This window comes from Gopherus flavomarginatus, chromosome 25, assembly GCF_025201925.1.
Source record: "Gopherus flavomarginatus isolate rGopFla2 chromosome 25, rGopFla2.mat.asm, whole genome shotgun sequence".
Taxonomy (NCBI): Eukaryota; Metazoa; Chordata; order Testudines; family Testudinidae; genus Gopherus; species Gopherus flavomarginatus.
In genome coordinates this window covers 11,491,054-11,508,948 of record NC_066641.1, presented here as the reverse complement: position 1 = coordinate 11,508,948, position 17,895 = coordinate 11,491,054, and the positions used below count along the sequence as shown (strand labels likewise).

The 17,895-nt window shown below is 46.5% G+C and overlaps 2 protein-coding genes across 4 annotated transcripts in view; one reads left to right on the top strand and one right to left on the bottom strand.

Moving 5' to 3' along the window:
- Positions 1–17,895, bottom strand: part of CISD3 (CDGSH iron sulfur domain 3) — a 156,261-nt gene that overhangs the window by 108,953 nt on the left and 29,413 nt on the right. The window lies entirely within an intron of this gene.
- PCGF2 (polycomb group ring finger 2) overlaps positions 1–17,895 on the top strand; it is a 38,207-nt gene that overhangs the window by 9,375 nt on the left and 10,937 nt on the right. For 2 of the 3 annotated variants that reach the window (XR_007771541.1, XM_050935278.1), the window contains exons 2-8: positions 3,967–4,106; positions 5,414–5,510; positions 10,859–10,914; positions 11,396–11,446; positions 11,565–11,673; positions 15,056–15,104; positions 16,886–16,984. Coding sequence is in view for 2 of the 3 variants with exons in the window: in XM_050935278.1 (XP_050791235.1) it covers positions 3,995–4,106; positions 5,414–5,510; positions 10,859–10,914; positions 11,396–11,446; positions 11,565–11,673; positions 15,056–15,104; positions 16,886–16,984 (573 nt within the window). In the remaining variant the exon portion in view is untranslated. The remainder of the gene's footprint in view (positions 1–3,966; positions 4,107–5,413; positions 5,511–10,858; positions 10,915–11,395; positions 11,447–11,564; positions 11,674–15,055; positions 15,105–16,885; positions 16,985–17,895) is intronic. The other variant, XM_050935279.1, reaches the window with a different exon arrangement.

The window sequence follows — 17,895 nt, the reverse complement described above, 5'->3', positions numbered from 1 at the left end:
CATCGACTGGTGATGAATTTCCCAGAGGGACTGGATTGGAACCCCACTTGATTTAGTGCTGCAAACGTCCTGCTCAGAGTCTCAAACTTGGCAAAACCCTTTCTTGTTCCTTTCCATGTTGCTTTCTTCGTGTGTGTGTGTGTGTGTGTGTGTGTGTGTAAGGGAACTGAACCTTGCAGACAAGTTATGTTTTACCGCCACTACAAATTCTGCCCGGTGCTTATCTGTGTGCCTAGCCCTGGAGTTTTTAACTTCAAAATCCTTCTGCTTTCTAAGGAAATATCCCCCCCCCCGTCTCCTGGGGCGGGCATAGGTACATGTACACACACACACACACACACACTCCGAACTAACCCCCCCCCCCCCCCCCCGCCGCAAAGCAAATCTATTCATTCTAGCAAAGGCGACCGATAGTTTTTTTCTATCTAGATTTGGGGGCCTGGCTGTGAAAAGCCAAAGCACGTCCCAGATTTGAAAAAAAACCAAACCCAACACCACCACAACATTCACGCGCGTGCCCGCGAATCCAGGTCCAATTGTTAAATTCATCTCCTGTCTTAATGAGGTGTGTGGCCGTGTGGCTTCTGTCACGGGCAAGGAGCCAGCAGCCGGCTCTGGAGTCTCTATAGAAACCACGAGGCACGACCGGAAAATGCCTTTGACCATAAAACAAAATGCGCTGGCATTAAAATATATAAATACCCGAATGGGGGGCAGGGAGGCAGACAAAAGGCCGAGTTCCCAGTCGCACCAGTTGAAGCTTGGGGAGGGGGGCGATGGGAGCTGTTAAGGAGACATCTCAGCAGGGACGGTCTCAATCCAGATTTCTTGTCCTGGGGGGAGACACACCAGAAGTCCAGGAGACCTCCACTTACACGCACGCCCCTTTTCTTGCTTTTAACAGCGATTTAGGGGAGGCGGTTCATCGCTGTGGGTTTAGGGCCGGATCCCACTGCCTAAAAATCCACACCCACGCCTGCAGAACAAGCAGGCGATGAACAGCTCTCGCCCATCGGCCTGGAGGCGAGTGGATCCAGATTTTTTTTGAGGGGAGAGGAATTTAAGCTGGCACCAATCGCTCCTTTCCCCTTCCTAGATTGCCCCGGAGGCAGAGCCTGTCCCTTTAAATGCGGTCCCGCAGTCTATTCCCCACCGAGCCATAAGTATCCATCTATTTAAATACCCCCCTCCGGGGATCGTGGGTTATATGTACTCCGGGGGTCGGTGGCTCTGATTGGGGGGCGAGGGGAGCTGGTTTGCCTGCATGCAGGAAGGCCCTGGAAAGGGGCGGTGCTGCGCTCAGGCAGGCAGAGAAGGAGCCTCGGGGGAGACAAAGGTGCCTCTTCGCACCTTTGCCAGGCTGGTCAGCCCCTCCGACCCCCCGTTTTCCGCTCTCCCCGCCCGGAGCCTTGGCTATCAGGCGGGTGAAAGGCGAGCGGAGGACCCGGAGCCTGGTACCCCCCCGGGTTCCGGCTGGGAGATCGCAGCGGTGAAGGACAACAAGGAAAATGTGGGTCCGGGGGCGCTGAGGATTTCTTGTCTGGGCACCTTTCGATCCGTGCAGGGGAATCATTGTCTGCGGTATGTGCCCACGCTGCGCCGCGGGGCACAGGGAACGGAGGTGTGGAGGGGGTTTTGTGTGCGGGGATTTGGCTGCAAGGAAACAACCCCACAATGTGTGTCTAGGCCTGGGGAGGTGGGGGAGGGCAATAGATGTGATCTAGAGACGCGGTAGAGCTCATCGGAGACTGTTTCAAGTGGGTGTGGCATGACATGACAATGCCACGCGTGGGTGTGGACGGGTGCAATATAGTCTTCGATGTGCTAATATGGGGGACAGATTACAGCCGGCTTTTATGCGTTATTAGATGGGCCTCCTAGGACACTGGGTTGTGTTTATAGATGGAGGTGTATTTGCAGGCTGCACGATGCCATATGGACCCATTGAACGTGTGTGTGTATATTGCAGTTATGCATCCGTGTACATCTTCAAAGTACTGTACCAATATGATAGATAATGTAAGCGCCCATGAAATACAATATACACACGCACTGGTTACAAAATAAGGCACAAAGAACATAGTTGTGGTGTATCCATACTCGGTATGAGTGGACAGACACACACTATTCGTGTGTGTAATGGAGGTAACACTGTGCCCGTGGGTATAATATTCCAGTGCTTTGAAGATGTAAACTTCTGTATGTGTGCAGATGATTTATATGTACCCAGGCGCCTATTGAATGTGTATTGGGTGGTGTCTATTCTCTGCATATTGTTTATGTGCCTCTGTAGCGTTCACTGAGAAATGCGTGTGTGATGTGTGTCATGGGGTCTGACACGCCTGTCCTTCTGGTCTGTACGCGCGGGTACCTAGGGGTCGTGTAAAGCGATCCTCAGCAGAGCGTCTCACGTCTGGCTTTCCCTGGACTTGTGCGCTTAATGAATTGCGTGTTAATGTTCAATTAGACCATTTATCTGATTTGTTCCGGTCCATTGCCCTGCTGGAGGGAGGGGGCTGGGAGTGGGTGTGAGGCGTGATGGAGAAGGATGAGGGCAAGACCATGAAATCTCCCCTCGGCTTTGTTATCTGGTGTCAGCAGCAGGCTGGGGAAGAATTAAAGACGTGTGGAGAGCCAGAAGCCAAGGTGAAGCTGTTGCAGCTCCTAGCTGGGTAGGATTGAAATGCCAGCAGCGTGGGGCTGCTGTGATCCTTCTGCTCAGGGGCTGCAGGCTTTGCTCGTCTCTTCTCCTTTTTCTTTTCCTTGAGGTTTGCCCAAGTAGCACACCCAAAAGGAGGGCTTTCTTTGGCCATAGTTTGATTACAGATGATCCTGTAATGGACTACAGCTGAGGGAGAAGGAGGGAGGGAGGGAGGGTGTGTCCAGACTCTGGTGGTAGAGGTCCACTTGGAGTAAGAGACTATTGGGGATGGAGGAGTTTACTGTTAGCTAATGGAGAGCAACGAGGCTCTTGATTTTTATTTTTGTTTAAATATATAATTTAGAGGGGCTTTCCCTGTGAAGGGTCTCCATTTAATAAAAAAGTGTTCCTATAATAATCTCCATCCTTGCATCTACAATGTGTGCATAATCCTGAGTGGAAAAACTGGACTGTGTGTGTTAGGTTGAGCCCTATTATTTCTGCCCAGCTTCGAAACACACTAAGGAAGCAGTGATAAAACCTGAAAGCTGCATGTTGGGTCAGTTTCTTACCTCCTTTACTACCCAGATCTATACAGATGTACCAGGCGCATCACTTCTTTATACTCAGCTGTGCTGCCTGGTATTTTCTCTGAATTGATTTGTCTCCATTAAAAAAAATAAAATCACGTTACTAAATACATTCTTTATCTTGTATGGGTTTGGTCAGGGTTTGGGAGTAAAAAGAGAGATTCACTATATAATGTAAACTATAGGATCACTATGGGCCAGATTGTAATACTCTCAGTGACTTTTATCTTCCCCCATGAGTATTATTATTCTCTTACATTTAGATTGTGGCAGCACCCGAACACCACAACCAGTTCTGGACCCCTGTGTGCTAGGTGCTGTGCAAACCCATAGCCAGTTAGTCTCATCAACATGATTATATTTGGAAAGGGTGCTACCCATCCCAGTTGGACTCTAATGGGGGCTGCAAAGGGGGGTGTTTTGTTTTGTCAAAATACAATACTCAGTCCTCCATCCCTTCTCTCCGTATTATTGCAATTTCAGATGCTTTGCAAGGCCTGACCACAAAACCCAGATTACAAGGTGTGCGTGTGGGGGGAGGGGGAATACATCCTAAAACCAGAGACTCCTGTGGTTTGTGACCTACTGAGCCATTTGCTTCTGGAATGTTGCCTTCACTAGCTCCAGCTGATGACTTGGTTCTGGTAGCTGCAATATTCCAGGAGGGGTGATGACCCTGTAGATGCCGCTAACTTGATCCTCGGGGTGTGGTGGGGTGTGTGTGTTTGTTTCCAGAGAGGATCTGCTGAGGCCCTGATCCAAAATGCACAGAACCACCAGGATAAAGATCACTGAGCTGAATCCCCACTTGATGTGTGCTTTGTGCGGCGGCTACTTCATAGATGCAACCACCATAGTGGAATGTTTACACTCCTGTAAGTGTCCTCTGTACCTGGGGGGGGGCGGGGAGTGAGGCGCAGGGGAAATCAGCTGTTCCCAATGAAATGCTCTTTTCTTTCATTCCACCAGGCGGATCTCCTTTTTGGGTGTTAAGCTCAGAAGCCAGTTGGTGGTGATGAGAGATTCCCTAGCTGCTCACCCGAATATAACTCCATGAGCCAAGATTTTTCAAAAGTGGCTGGTGATTTTTGGGTGCCTAACTTGAGATACCTTAAATAGGCCTGATACTAGTTTTTCAGGAAGAGCAAAGCTCTCCCTTTCTGGAAACCAGGGCCTCCTTGGCATGTGACACACCCCCAAATTTGAAGCACCCCAATTGGCCTCCGATTACTCTCTCAATAATTTTGAGGTGAATTGGTGAAGCTAGAATCCTATCATATTTCCAAGGAAAACTGCTGCATCCCTTTGGGTGGAAACACCAAAGGTGTGGATTTCCTCAAGGGGACCTTAAAAGGTGGGAAAACTGATACACAGTAATATTGTTTCACGCAACGTGGGAATAAACTGTAGAACTCACTGCCACACACATTCACTAAGGCCAAGAATTTAGCAAGATTTAAGACATTTCTAGGGTTATCAAAAATACCAGAGTTATAATTAACAATGACAAACATTTGAGAAGGGACATTAACCCTTGTGCTATACAGGGCTTAAGGCAATCTCTCACTATTAGAGATCAGAATGAGAGCTATGTGTGTGTGAGGTGGATAATCTCATATCTGCCTGCTTATGGGTTCTTCTACGTTCCTCTAAAGCATCTAGTTCCAGCCACTGTTCAAAGACAAGGTCCTAGACTAGCTGGATCCAGGGTCTGCTCCAGTCTAGCAATTCCTCTAATATACCTGCAGAGAGAAGCAAGCTGTAAGGGAAACCATGCCTTGCTAAGAGGGGAATGTGGAATAACCCCTGCTGGTGGGATCCCCCTCTCATTGGTACCTGGCTGCTAACAGATGGATTAAATGGAAGCAGTCACAGATTACCTTCCAATCAGTGAGGGTAAAAAATTATCTTGCTCAGAATGTCTAAGCAGTTGCCTGTTCACGGTGGGTCAAAGCCAGCCCTGTACAGAGGGTCAGGGCAAGTTATGCACCACTTATATCCTGCTTTGGCATCATTTATGTCCCGCTTAAGCGGGATATAAATGGAGCCGAAGTGAGACTTAATACCTTGTGCTTACGTGGCACCTAGGCCTCGTGCTGACTCTTTGCCCAGGGGTGATGTTCACCCTGTGCATCTGTATGTTGATTTCACCCTATTTATTTTTGTCTCTTTCTTTCTTTAGTCTGTAAAACCTGCATCGTCCGCTACCTGGAGACCAACAAATACTGTCCCATGTGTGATGTCCAGGTGCATAAAACCAGGCCTCTGCTCAGCATCAGGTGAGGGATCTCACTCTTCTGGTTCTTGCCCCCCAGCCCTAAATATGTAATAACACAGAAGTTGGGAAGCATCAGGCTCTGGATTTCTGCCGTAGCATGTCACTCAGCCCCACTGTCACAGGGAATTCTCATCCCTGCTTTGCTGCAGTTGGGAGATGGATATTTTGGTCTAACTTTTCCAGAGCCACTAGTAGTGATTTTGGGTGCATCTATTACTGTTTTTTTGAGAGGGGTGGCAACTTGGGGTGCCTGAATGGGCCCTGATTTCCAGAAGGTGGATTCACAGAATTAACTAATAACGAGGTCCCATTTTAAAGTCCCCCAAACTGGGCACCAAACTACTATTTGCTTTGGAAAACTGAGGTCTCTGTGTGTAATTCTGACATGTATTCAGCAAGGTATGTTCCTAACCATCAGCAGGTGAGTAATCCATTGTCTCCAATGGGACTAACTTATTTTCTTAAAGTTAGGCACATGTGTGGGACTCAGGAGATCTGGATCAAAGTCCCAGCTCTGCCACAGACTTCCTGTGTCTGGCAACTTAGGCCCAGAGCCTCAAAAGCCTCCACCCAATGGAGTTAGGCACTGACCTACCTTTGAGGATCCAGGCCTCAGTCTGTATGTGACTCAGTTTCCCATCTGTCCAATGGAGACAACAGCACTTCCCCATCTCACCGGGATGTTTTGAGGATAAATCCATTAAAGATGGTGAGGGACTCATGTACTACTGACATGGGCACCAGACAGCTACCTTAGTTTGCTGACTCAGGGCACAAGCAGCAGAGAATCATAGATGTTTGTATTGGGAAAGACCTCTTGTGGTTTTCTTCCTTCAGCCGCTGCAGTGGATGGTCTATAAAATCAAGAACGTTATTTTCTACTAAAAAGAATAAGTATCTTCTGTTGAAGCCAAGTGAAATCTGCTGCCCAGGAGGAGCAGGACTTGCACTCTGCAATTTTACGCCTTATAGCATAGGTGCTGGAACTGGGGGTGCTACCGCACCCCCTGGTTTGAAGTGGATTCCATTATATCCAGGATTTACTGTTTGGTTCAATGGGTCTCAGCCCCCTCACTGTAAAAATTGTTCCTGCACCGCTGCCTTAATTTACTAGAATAGCCTACTAAACTATATCTGACACCTTATAGTCTATTGTGTGTAGGTTATTTGAATGTTGACCCAAAGTCTCTCTTATCTCCTTGAATGCTTGCAGGGGAGGAACGGAAGGAATTATCAGAACCAGAGTTCTCATTTTTCTCATAACAGCTGCACAGGCCAGGGAATTCTGTACACGGTCATTAGTTTGTGTTTGATGTCATCATGGGCATTCCTGGAGTGTTTGACATCATAAGCAAAGCCCTGGCGGGGCTGTGATGTCAAGATAGTCCCACCTCAACAGCTTCCAGTGTCTCACTCACTGCAGATGCAGTGCCTAATGTAACGAGGCCCCCCTCTCTGTGTTGTATATCATCAATGAGATCCGAGCCGGAAGGGCAGACGACAAGCGTCATGATGGAACAGACAGGACCAGGAGTGTCTCTGAATTTTCCAGCCCTCTTTAATGATGTTGTAAAGAGATCGGGATGATTAATTAGCAGGGAAAGGCCCAATGTGAGTTACATCCTCTGTCAGTTTGGACTGAGTACCCGAGGTCATCATCAGACAGTGCGTGGACCGCAGACGTCAGGCTTTGAAGCCACGACAAGAGAAATTTAATCTGAGCCCGCTTGTGGTTTATAATTCATTGATCCATTTGCCTTGGAACGATGCATTCCCCTCCCAGCGGAGGATTATTCTGCATGAGCATGCAGCTGGCTGTGTCTCAGCCGCTACTATTTTGGGTGGGTCGGTGGTTTCCAGATGCCTGTTCCATGCCCAGAACCACTAGGATCAAACTAATGCAGTTGGACCCCCACGCTTGGTGCATGCTTTATGCCGCCCCATTCGTCTGGGTTTGGGGAAGCCAGACATGTCTTGTCGGTCGTAGAATTAGCTCTGCAGGTGGTTGGCATAGAAACCATTAAGGCTGCAATACATCACTAGGGGCTTTTTTTAGCTCTTCCATGTAAATCCGTTTCTGTAGTAACACTTCTTCTTTTTTTTTTTTTTTTTTGGTTCCCTGTGAAATATTTACACTCTAACTCCCACAGACCTTTCTGTTAAATATCTCTGAATGTGTGCACAGACCCAGACGGAGATGCACTCTGCCAACATACAGACAGACACAAAGCAGCAGGCTTGAATTGCACTGATCTTCCAAGCTCTGAGATATCACCCAGACCTTACTTTATCATTTGCATTGCAGTAGCTACTAGTCACAGACAACCCCTCCCTCCCCTGCCATTATGTTAGCCACTTGGATTGTGAATGAGAATGAAATCCACAGTCTTCTCTCTCTCTATTTTTATCCGAGTCGGGTAGTTGAGGCGTAGATTTGGGAATCAGAAGGGGGTGGGAAATCTGTGTAAACGTCTGGAAGAAAACTTGTTCAAGTCATGCGGGTAACCTAACTCCTATTGAAATCAATGCAAATTAGACACCTAAATACCTTTGAGGTTCTGGGCCTTAGACCAAACGTTTCTAGGGTGGATCCCTAAACTACTTCTTAAACAAGGTGGCTGAACTTTTCCCAAAGGTGCCCACATCTCTCATTGCATGTCAGTCGAAGTCTATGTTTAGGCACACAAACTTAAAAATTTAGCCATAATCTCTTTCTCCCTTGGCTTCCCCATCTGTAAAATGGGAATACTGTTCTCAGCTTGCCTCCCATGAAGGTCTTGGGAGATTTGATTCACAGAGGTTAGCAAAGCACGTTGAGAGCTTCAGATGGAAGGGGCTAAAGATGAAAAGCCCTATATCTGAGCGAGGGATCTTTATTATATTATAGAAATCATTTTGATATATGATCAGTGACCCTGATGTTCCCATTTTTTCCATTTGTTCTTGGAACTAGAGATATAGCCCTGCTTTTTGGGCCAGATCCAAAGTCCTCATGACTTCCCTGTTTGACTTCATTGGGTTTTGGATCAGACTCTGAATTTGCATGGTTAGTCAGTTTCCTTTCTCTTTTCCTTCCCCCTCCATCTGAGTTGCATGATACCCAGCTGTGTTGTCAGAAATGTCAGTCATGACTATTTTAAGGACTATGGGTTCAATCCTGCCAGGTGCTTGGCACCATTCAGCACCAAGTTTCGGGATACCAATAATATCCAATGGGGTTATGATATCCCAGACGCACCTGGGACCCCTGGGACACACAGTGGGCATGCACCCTGGGGCTCGAGCTATTGGGTGAAATGCTTATTGACTCATACAAGCATAACGACTGGCTTGTAATTAACCAGCCAATCAAATGACAGAACTTGCTCTTTCATTTGCTTGCGGTAAATTACAAAGCAAATTCTACCTGGGGGACATGTAATAAATAATGGCAGAGGGTGGTCTCTCAATCCTGTGATGACATCAGCAAGGAATTGTAGATTAAAGGGACATGATTAGGCTAAACACATCGTTTTCAAGAAGAGCAACTTACTGTCCCTTTTTATGAAAGGTCTTCTGTTATTAAAATAGGAATAATTGCAAATGCAGCAGTCATCATTAACACATTTGTTTTCTTCTGACACTTTACTTATGGTAATTTTTTTGAAAAGCAGCTATACACTTTAGGGCAATTTCAGTATACAGTTCAGGTATTTCAGGGCCTAGAGAGGTAAATAGATACTTAATGGTATATACCAAAGTGCCTAAATGAGTTAGATGGTTGCCTCCCTTTGAAGGCCATGGGAGTTTGGAGCATGTTCTGCTTAGGCACAACTGTCAATCTCATTAGGTGCCTATTTGCATTTTTAGGGATCTAAATGCCTTTGGAACTCTGGCCTCAAGTTACTTTTGCAAAGGGGACTCAGGGATGGAATTCACAAAGGTGCCTGCTTGCCTAATTCCCATGGAAATTAAGCACCTCGGTACTTTTGTGAATACTAGCCCTGTGTCACTTAGGCGCTTTAGAAAATGTTACCCTCAGACGACCAAAAGGTAGAATTGGTCACTTCCTGCTTTGGTTTATTTTATGTTTTGCTGAGTAGTTTTTATGTCCCACAAAGCAGCAATATTTGGAGCAAATACTGCGGAAGGATGCCAGAGCCCAAACAAAACATGGTATTGTTGTAATTTAAAAAAAAAATAAAAAAACAACTCATGAAAACATTTCTGTTGATCTTAGAGATTTGTAAAAGCTGATTCTTCAGTATTGCCAGTGCTAAGGGTTCAAAAATCATGAGCCAAGCTCCCCACATATCATGATTAAGGCTACACGTTGGTCATGGAGGTCACAGATTCCAGGATTTTAACATGACCTCCAGGACTTCAGGCTCGGGCCTCCATGATTTATTGTTTATCGCCCACATCCTGTCCAGGAGTTTTACTAAAAATACTCGTGACAAAATCTTAGCCGTACTCATGATTAGCTTAACAATCATGAAATATATATTTTTAGGCATTGGGATCTCTGAACTTGCTTTTCTGTTTAAGCTTTGAGAGTGCACATTAGAGGCAGTGTGACTTAGTGGGTAGAGCACTGGACTGGGACGTAGGAGACCTGGTTTTAGACTAAGTTCCTTGGGGCCGGGACCAAGTTTTGATTCTGTGTTTGCACAGACCTCACCAATGGGGTCCAGGTACTATGGCAATGCAAATAAAATAATAAGAGTCCTGGTTCTGCCACTGGCTGGCTGGGTGACATTGGGCATGTCCCTTCTGCCTCAGTTTCCCCATCTGTAAAATGGGGATAGCCATACTCACCTTTGTAAAGCCCTTTGAGTTTTACTGATGAAAAGTGCAATCTTAGAGGTGGGTGGTGGTTATTATTTTCCAGCTTTTCTCTGCAATCACAAAGGCTAGAAATGTAATTAAAAAAAAAAATGAAATGACATTCTGATGTAATCACTGGATTTCAGGCATTCCATAAAACACCAAATAGCACAAGAGTTGGTAAAGATTGGATTGATTTTTTTTTTTAATAAGGCGATTTGCAACCTGTGTCCACGTTCCTCAAAGTCAATAGGAGTTTTACCAGCAATATTTAAATTGGCGCAGAGCCTGTGCAGCGTGGTCTTGAATTCCTCCGACTGTGTTCCTTTGCAAAGGACCAGTGCAATGTCTGTGCACTACTTCAGTCCCATGAAAGCTGTGTTTTGAGGGCTTAAATGGTGCCCGAGCCTTGTGCTGGTCTTTTGCACAGGAGTGGAAGGTGCACTCTTTTGGTTTGGCTAGAGAACACAAACAGGTGACTGGAATGGATATGGAAGTAACTACATTGACCCTCCCTGATTAATTCATTTTTGTGTCTTTCAGGTCTGACAAAACCTTACAAGACATAGTGTACAAACTGGTCCCTGGGCTTTTCAAAGGTACAGATGCAGACAACAATAGTGATAATGGTGATGATTTGCAGGTAGTGCTCTGTGCTGGCCCAACTCTGCTCCTGTTGAAGTCGATCCCGTTACATCATCGGAAGTGGGGTTAAAGGGCTTGTGAAATTGCCACCCTTAAGCCCTGTGCAAACACAGAAGTTGCACGCCTTTCACTATACTGGGTTAGTTACAGTGGTACAACCTGCGTTAGTGTGGACGCAGTTATATTGGTATAAAGGAGCTTATACCGGTGTAGCTATTTCCATAGGGGGAATAAGCTATCCCAGTATGGGACACATTCAAACCAGTATCGCTGCATCCACATGAAGGCTTGTACTGGTATAACTGTATTGGTAAAACATCACACTCCCAACTGGGCATAAATATGGTGTAGACCGGGCCTTGATCTTCTATTCTCTCTCTCTTTTTATTCTTTCTTTCTCATCTCTTCCTTGCTTTGATTCATCTTCTCTTGCAGATGAAATGAAGAGACGGCGTGACTTCTATGCAGCCTACCCCATGGCAGACGGTAAGTGTCTGCAGACAGGAATAGCCTCAGTGTCTCTTCATTTCTGTTCTCTTCTCTCTGTCTTGATGCTCAATACATTTTGGGAGGTTTGACGTCTCTCTTCCTGCTCCCTGTGTAGTTCCCAATGGGTCTAATGAGGATCGTGGGGAAGTTTCCGAACAAGACAAAGGGAACCTGACAGATGATGAAATTGTCAGCTTATCCATCGAGTTTTACGAAGGAATGAGGTAAGATTTTGTTGCTCTTGCTAAACTTCTTCTGTTCTGAGTCAAAATCCTGAACTTTCTGGCTACCTCTCTAAGATCTTATTTGTGGGAACGGATCGAATCCTGAAGACTGTTCTCGGTGTTCTCGGTCTTTCTTCCCTCAGGTAAAGCTACAGTTCAGGTCAGTGGGAGTTTTACCAGTATAAATACTCAGGTGGGAGATGTGTGCCTCTCCATAGGGCTGGCACAAGCCTTAAATACTTTAGCTGCTCATATGGCCCCTGTTACCATATAATCTGAGCACCTCACAAGCTAATGTATTTATCTAGAACCCCAGTGTGGCAGAGTGGTGTTGTTCCCATTTTTGCAGATGGGAAAACTGAGGTACAGCATGGCTAAGTGACTTGCCCAAGTCGCAAAGGAAGTCTGTGGTAGAGCAGGGAACTGAGAAGTTCTAGGCGAGCACCGTAACCACCAGCCCATCCTTCTTCTCCAGCCTGTGTATCCCTTAAGTCTCCCTTGCGCTTGCCCTCTACTGAAAGATGTGATTCATCCCTGCACAAAGTACAACCCAGTAATAGCTAGACAGGTGGTGAACTGTGATCGCTCCTATTGACTGGCTGCCCACCTGTGTCTGTTGTCTTATACTCAAATCAATCTTTTTGGAGGAGGGACCAGAGGTGCTGACTCCGTGGGTGCTCCAGGGTTGGAGCACCCACAGGGAAAAATTAGTGGGTGATCAGCACCCACTGGCAGCCAGGCTCCCCTTCTCCTTCCCCCCAAGCATGCTGTGTCCTCACTCCTCTGCCTACCTCCCAGTGCTGCCTGCTGCCAAACAGCTGTTTGGCGGTGCTAGCACACTCTGGGAGTGGGTGGGAGGAGCAGAAACATGGTGCGCTCATGGGAGAAGGTGGGGAAGAGGCAGGGTCAGGGTGGGGATTTGGGGAAGGGGTTGGAATGGAGGCAGGGAAGGGGCGGGGCCGGGGACAGAGGGGGACACAGGAAAAAGGGGAAGTCGGTGCCTATGGCAGGGATCATATTTTTTTTTGGTTGTGTGTTTGTACAACAGCTAGCGCAATGGGCCCATGGGTCCGTGCTTAGGGCTCTTGGGCATTATGGCATTGCATCCTCTTCTATTTATATTACCTCAGCTCTGCACCATGTTTGCCTCCTCTGCCTGTTATCTCTTTTCTCGTAGACAGTGAACGATGAGGCAGGGACGATCATAGGTGTGTACAGAACCTAGCACAATGGTGCCCATCCTGGCTGTGATAGTGACACACATGTTAGGCAATAAGAAATCATCTCTATGAAAATGCGGTCAAATTTAGCAAGAGCAGAGCTGGGCAAATAATTCAAACAAATATCGGGGGAGAGAGGATTTTTTCTGTAGTCATTTGCTTTGGCCCTGCACATGCGTCATTTTGTGCGATCAAGTTTTACTGGCCCAAATTCCCCTGCAATCTTGCAGGCTCGAATGCTTCATTCACTTTCCTGGTGCATTCTCTCCTTGTACTTTATGAGGCTCTTCTAACCATAACATCTGAGCAACTCACTGACATTCAGGGAATCTATCCTCACAACACCGCTGAGAAGTAGGATCATGTTAATGGATAAAATTTCCCAAAGTGCCTAAGACCCAGTAGTATTTAGGTGCCTAATTCCCATTGAAATGTGAGGATTGGGGCCTAACAAACTTAAGAAAATGTTGCTCTTTATCCTTGTTTTCCAGATGGGGAAACTGAGGCTGGGGAGAGATTAAGGTTTATTTTTTTCCTCCAGCTTTCATTTCGCCACCCACACAGAGCGCGTAGATTTTTCCAAAAAGCGCTCAGCCCCTAGCGGCTTCTAGCGAGAACAGTGAATGCTGCTAGCACCTCTGCACAGGGGGAATTTCAGCCAATCTGTTTGATTCTCCACTCCTTTGCATCTGTTTCACACACCACTGTCCTCCCTGGGGTGACTTCTGGCTTACTCTGGTATTAACAAGAATTGGATCTAGTCTATTTAGTTCAGTGGGGTGCGGGGTGGGTCTGGCTGGTTTCTAATGGGACCAGATTAAAACTTTGCCAGGTATTTCAGCAGGCCCACTTGTAGAGATCCCACGTATCTCCAGCACGGTGGCCTGATCCAAAGCTTATTGTAATCAAAGGAAGGATTCGCGTTGGCTTTGGAGTGGAAATGCTCTAGCAAAAGTCACTCATATATGTTGAAGATGCCCCATCCAGGGGTTAACTATACACTCACGGGTCCCATTTCAATGGGCGTTAGGTACCTAAGCACCTTCCTGAATCCCAGCCCATGTGATTTATTGACTTTTAGGGCTGAAAATAAACCCAGTGCATGGTTTGGGAAGAGACTTTGAATACTCGTTTTCTTCAGTAGCAGAGATCTTGAGTAAGATTCTGGATGCGTTCAGCATTCCCGCTGACTTTTAGTGGGCCAGGATTTCCCCGAGTGCTTGATTGCCCTGGAAAGGTTTCCATGCACTGCATAGAAACTGCTTGAGTTGTCGGGGAAGATAAACGTCTAGGCTGTTCTTTCATTAGAACCTGGACCCTATAGTTCTATAGTTGATTTAGGCATTTAGGAGGAGTGGGAGGGGGTGTCGATCTAAGTTACGTAGGGTGAAGAGATGTCCCGATTTTATAGGGACAGTTCTGATTTTTGGGTCTTTTTCTTATATAGGCTCCTATTACCCTCACCTCCTGTCCCAATTTTTCACACTTGCTGTCTGGTCACCCTAAAGTTACACAATTTCAGCTACGTGAATAACATAGCGGCAGGCGACGTACTTAGATCGACTTACCGCGGTGTCTCCACCGCGATGAGTTGACTGCTGCCGCTCCCCTTCGACTCTGCTTGCACCTCTCGCGGTGCTGGAGTACAGGAGTCGACGAGAGAGCACTCAGGGGTCTATTTATCACATCTAGAGGAGATGCGATAAATGGACCCCCGCTGGATCGATCGCTGCCTGCCAATCCGGTGGGTAGTGTAGCCATACCCAGAGAAGTGGTCGTGTACAGACTATAGAGCCTCAGGTGTGTTGTGGGTGTGCAGAAGCTAATTATGCTTATGAATGGAGGGTTCATCATGTGACCTGAAGTCATCCGCGTGGAGCACTGTAGCTGCAATATACAAGCTAAAACAAAGCCGTGAGTCTACGGCATCCAGAATGGTAGAGCATATTGCAGTCATGAAGCCTTTTAAACGCTGGCTCTATGGCTTAGCTGGAGATGATTAACTGGTAAGTGCCTCTCCACCACCGCACATCCAGAAATAAATTAACCCTTGTGTCACGACTGCCTTGGCAAGGTTAATATCCCCTCTCCGTGGTTAAGGGGGCGACTCTATTTTCTGTTACTTTTTTACAAAAATGCTCATTCTGTCCCTTCATCCCTAGAGATGAAAAGAAAGGGACGATTGAAAACGGGGATGCGGAGAAGGAAAAGGTAAGTGCTGTCAGGCTGATCGCTCAGAGAGACCTGCAGGTAAATAAAAGAGGTCCCAGTCAGTGTGGGGACTGGGCAGGAGGTAGCGGAAAGCAAGGCTGATGCTTCCTGCACTGGGGCAGCTCTGCTAGTGCTTGCACCAGGGTCCATGCAAGTTCCAAAGAGCTTGAAGCGAAAGCCATATTTTGTTTCTTTTGGCAGGGGGGTATGAGACAGTAACAGATGATCACTTCTTTCCCCTGGCTTTTGAGCTGCTGCTCCCCCCGCCCCGATAATCCCGTCTCCAGCCCTCCCCGCGGTTTTACACATGGATCCAAATAAAGAATCAAACTCACTCCAAGAAATGGCTTTTTACGAAGGTTGGGTGCGGTGCAAAGGCCTAGGACCGATCTAAGCATTGGGACAGATAAGTAGGAACTACTAGGATCATGGTACAGGTGGGGAATCTGAGGGGCAGAAATCAAGGCCCACTTTTTTAAAGGGGGCCAGTGACTTTGGGTGTTTCAAATTTTGGATGCCCAACTCCTGATGGACTTTTTGCCCAGATCTTCAAAAGGCCTTTAGATGCCTAACGCCCAGTGATTTCAATCTGAGGATCTGGATCTGACTTTCAGAGGGACTGAGGCCCTGTAGCTTTTATTGATTCCAACTACAATCTGGGGTGGTCTTTGCTATTCACACAACAATCAAGGAACCACACAGACATGCATTCTCCATCCTGTATTATGCAGGAGGTCAGACTAGATGCCATAATGGTCCCATCTGGCCTTAAAATCTATGAATCTAAATAATGGTGTTTGCTGTATATACACCCCATGCAAGGATTAGCTATATAGACGCTGTGGCGCTTACTGGGTTCTGGCAGCTGCTAAAACACAACACAGTGAGCATCACTAGAGAGCTCACAAACTATTTAAAAGGATACTACCCTATTCTTGGGCACTACAAGCACCCTCTGAAAGACAGGCCCAAGATGTCTCAAACTGGACATCCAAAATCAGTGGTTGCTTTAGGAAGTTTGGGCTCCCAGTCCCACAAAGCACATCTGTAACTTTAAGGACAATTAGTTCTAATTCTTTGTTGGGTCAGGGCCTGAGTGAACCTTGCCCAAGGGCCATAAGCAGCGTGCTGGATGAGGTTAGAACTCAAGCCTTCCTGGCTCCCAGCTCTGTGCTTAGAGCAAATGATCCGAGATAAATTTTTTTTCTAGAGTTTGGCACTATTAATCCTGCGAATTTCAATTTGAGCTCATCTTCCTTCTGAAATATTAGTAAGGAGGAAATCAACACAGACACGCGTATAATATGTTTCTCTGTATAAATATATAAAGACACTGTTAGTTCTCTGGTTATCTCATAAGGGCTTTTCTGCTTACACTGTGCAGCCCTTGAGAGATCGAATGATCTGATTTTTAGTCTAACCAGTTAGCAAGATATTTATTTTGGTCCTCGTTAATGGGGTGTGTGAGTCATTTTATGTCCCAGAGGCCTCCAAGTTAAAAATCAGTCAAAGGCATTTTTCTGCTGCTGCTGTTTTCTCTGTGAGGCGCTCTACCCCCTGCTCCCCACCCTTGCATTGCAAAACCAGAACAGTATAGATTGCAGCAGAGCCCTTTGCGTGTGACCTGCAGGTCTTTCATGCCCCCCTGCTCTGTTTGTGTACGATAGATTTACAGCTGCTCCTGTACGTATTTCATTCCCTCTCCTGTTCCAGCTGCTCAGCTCTCAGTAACCCTCTTCTCTTCCCCTCCTCCCCCTGCCTTCCCTCTGGTCTTGCCCCAGAAGAACGGTGTAAGGTTCCTCCGGTGTCCTGCTGCCATGACAGTCATGCATCTGGCTAAATTTCTCCGCAATAAGATGGATGTTCCCAGCAAGTACAAAGTGAGTAGCGAGCGATCGGCAACTGGTTCTCGGTCACTGCTTGATCTGCTGACCTCTGTCAAGGTCCCATGCAGTGCGTGCCCACTGGGGCAGCGCCCCTCAGGCCGGCTGTGTTTGGACGGTCGCTTGTTACGTCCATGGAAGGTGTATGAGCATTTAAACGTTGTCCCTGGGGCCTGCTGGCTTTGACCAGTCCCTTCTTACACCCCTGATTCTAAATACGCACTGGGGTCCTCGCTGTGTTCAAAACCCACATGTCCCCATTCTCTTTTCAATGCCGTTATTGTTGGATATACTTCGATATTAAGCTCTTTAGGCCAGACCCATTTGCACAACAGGACCCTAACTGCGGGACTGTTGCAATACAAAGCTGTATTAGATATGATGGGCATTTTAGTAGCACCTCAGGACCCCAACCAAGATTGCAACCCACCATTGCCTAGCACCGTGGTTCCCAAACTTTAACAGCCTGCGAACCCCTTTCACTAGCACGTCAAGTCTCACTAACCCCCTCTTAAAAATGAATATTTCCAGGGATTTTCTCCTGTACCCGAGTATAAATGATCAAAGCAGTGATCTTGGAAATATAACATTTGGTTTTATGGCATGCTTATAATTATTAATTATTTATCATTACAGTATTTTTTATTACATTATGAAAACGGCAACACTTTTCCAAGATCTCACTCAAAACAGTTCCTCTTACACAAGCATTCAGGTCTTGAGCGGTCCAGGCAAACAGCACACGTTAAAAAAACCTTAAACTTGTTCTTTATAATAATTTAAAAAACAAGACTAGCTGCCTATTTCATTTTAAAAACAGCAAAAAATATCCACCTCCCTTTCTATTTCGTAAAAGGAGTCTTGAAGTTTCAGTCTCCTCGCTGTGCTAGATATGCTTGCTTTGATCT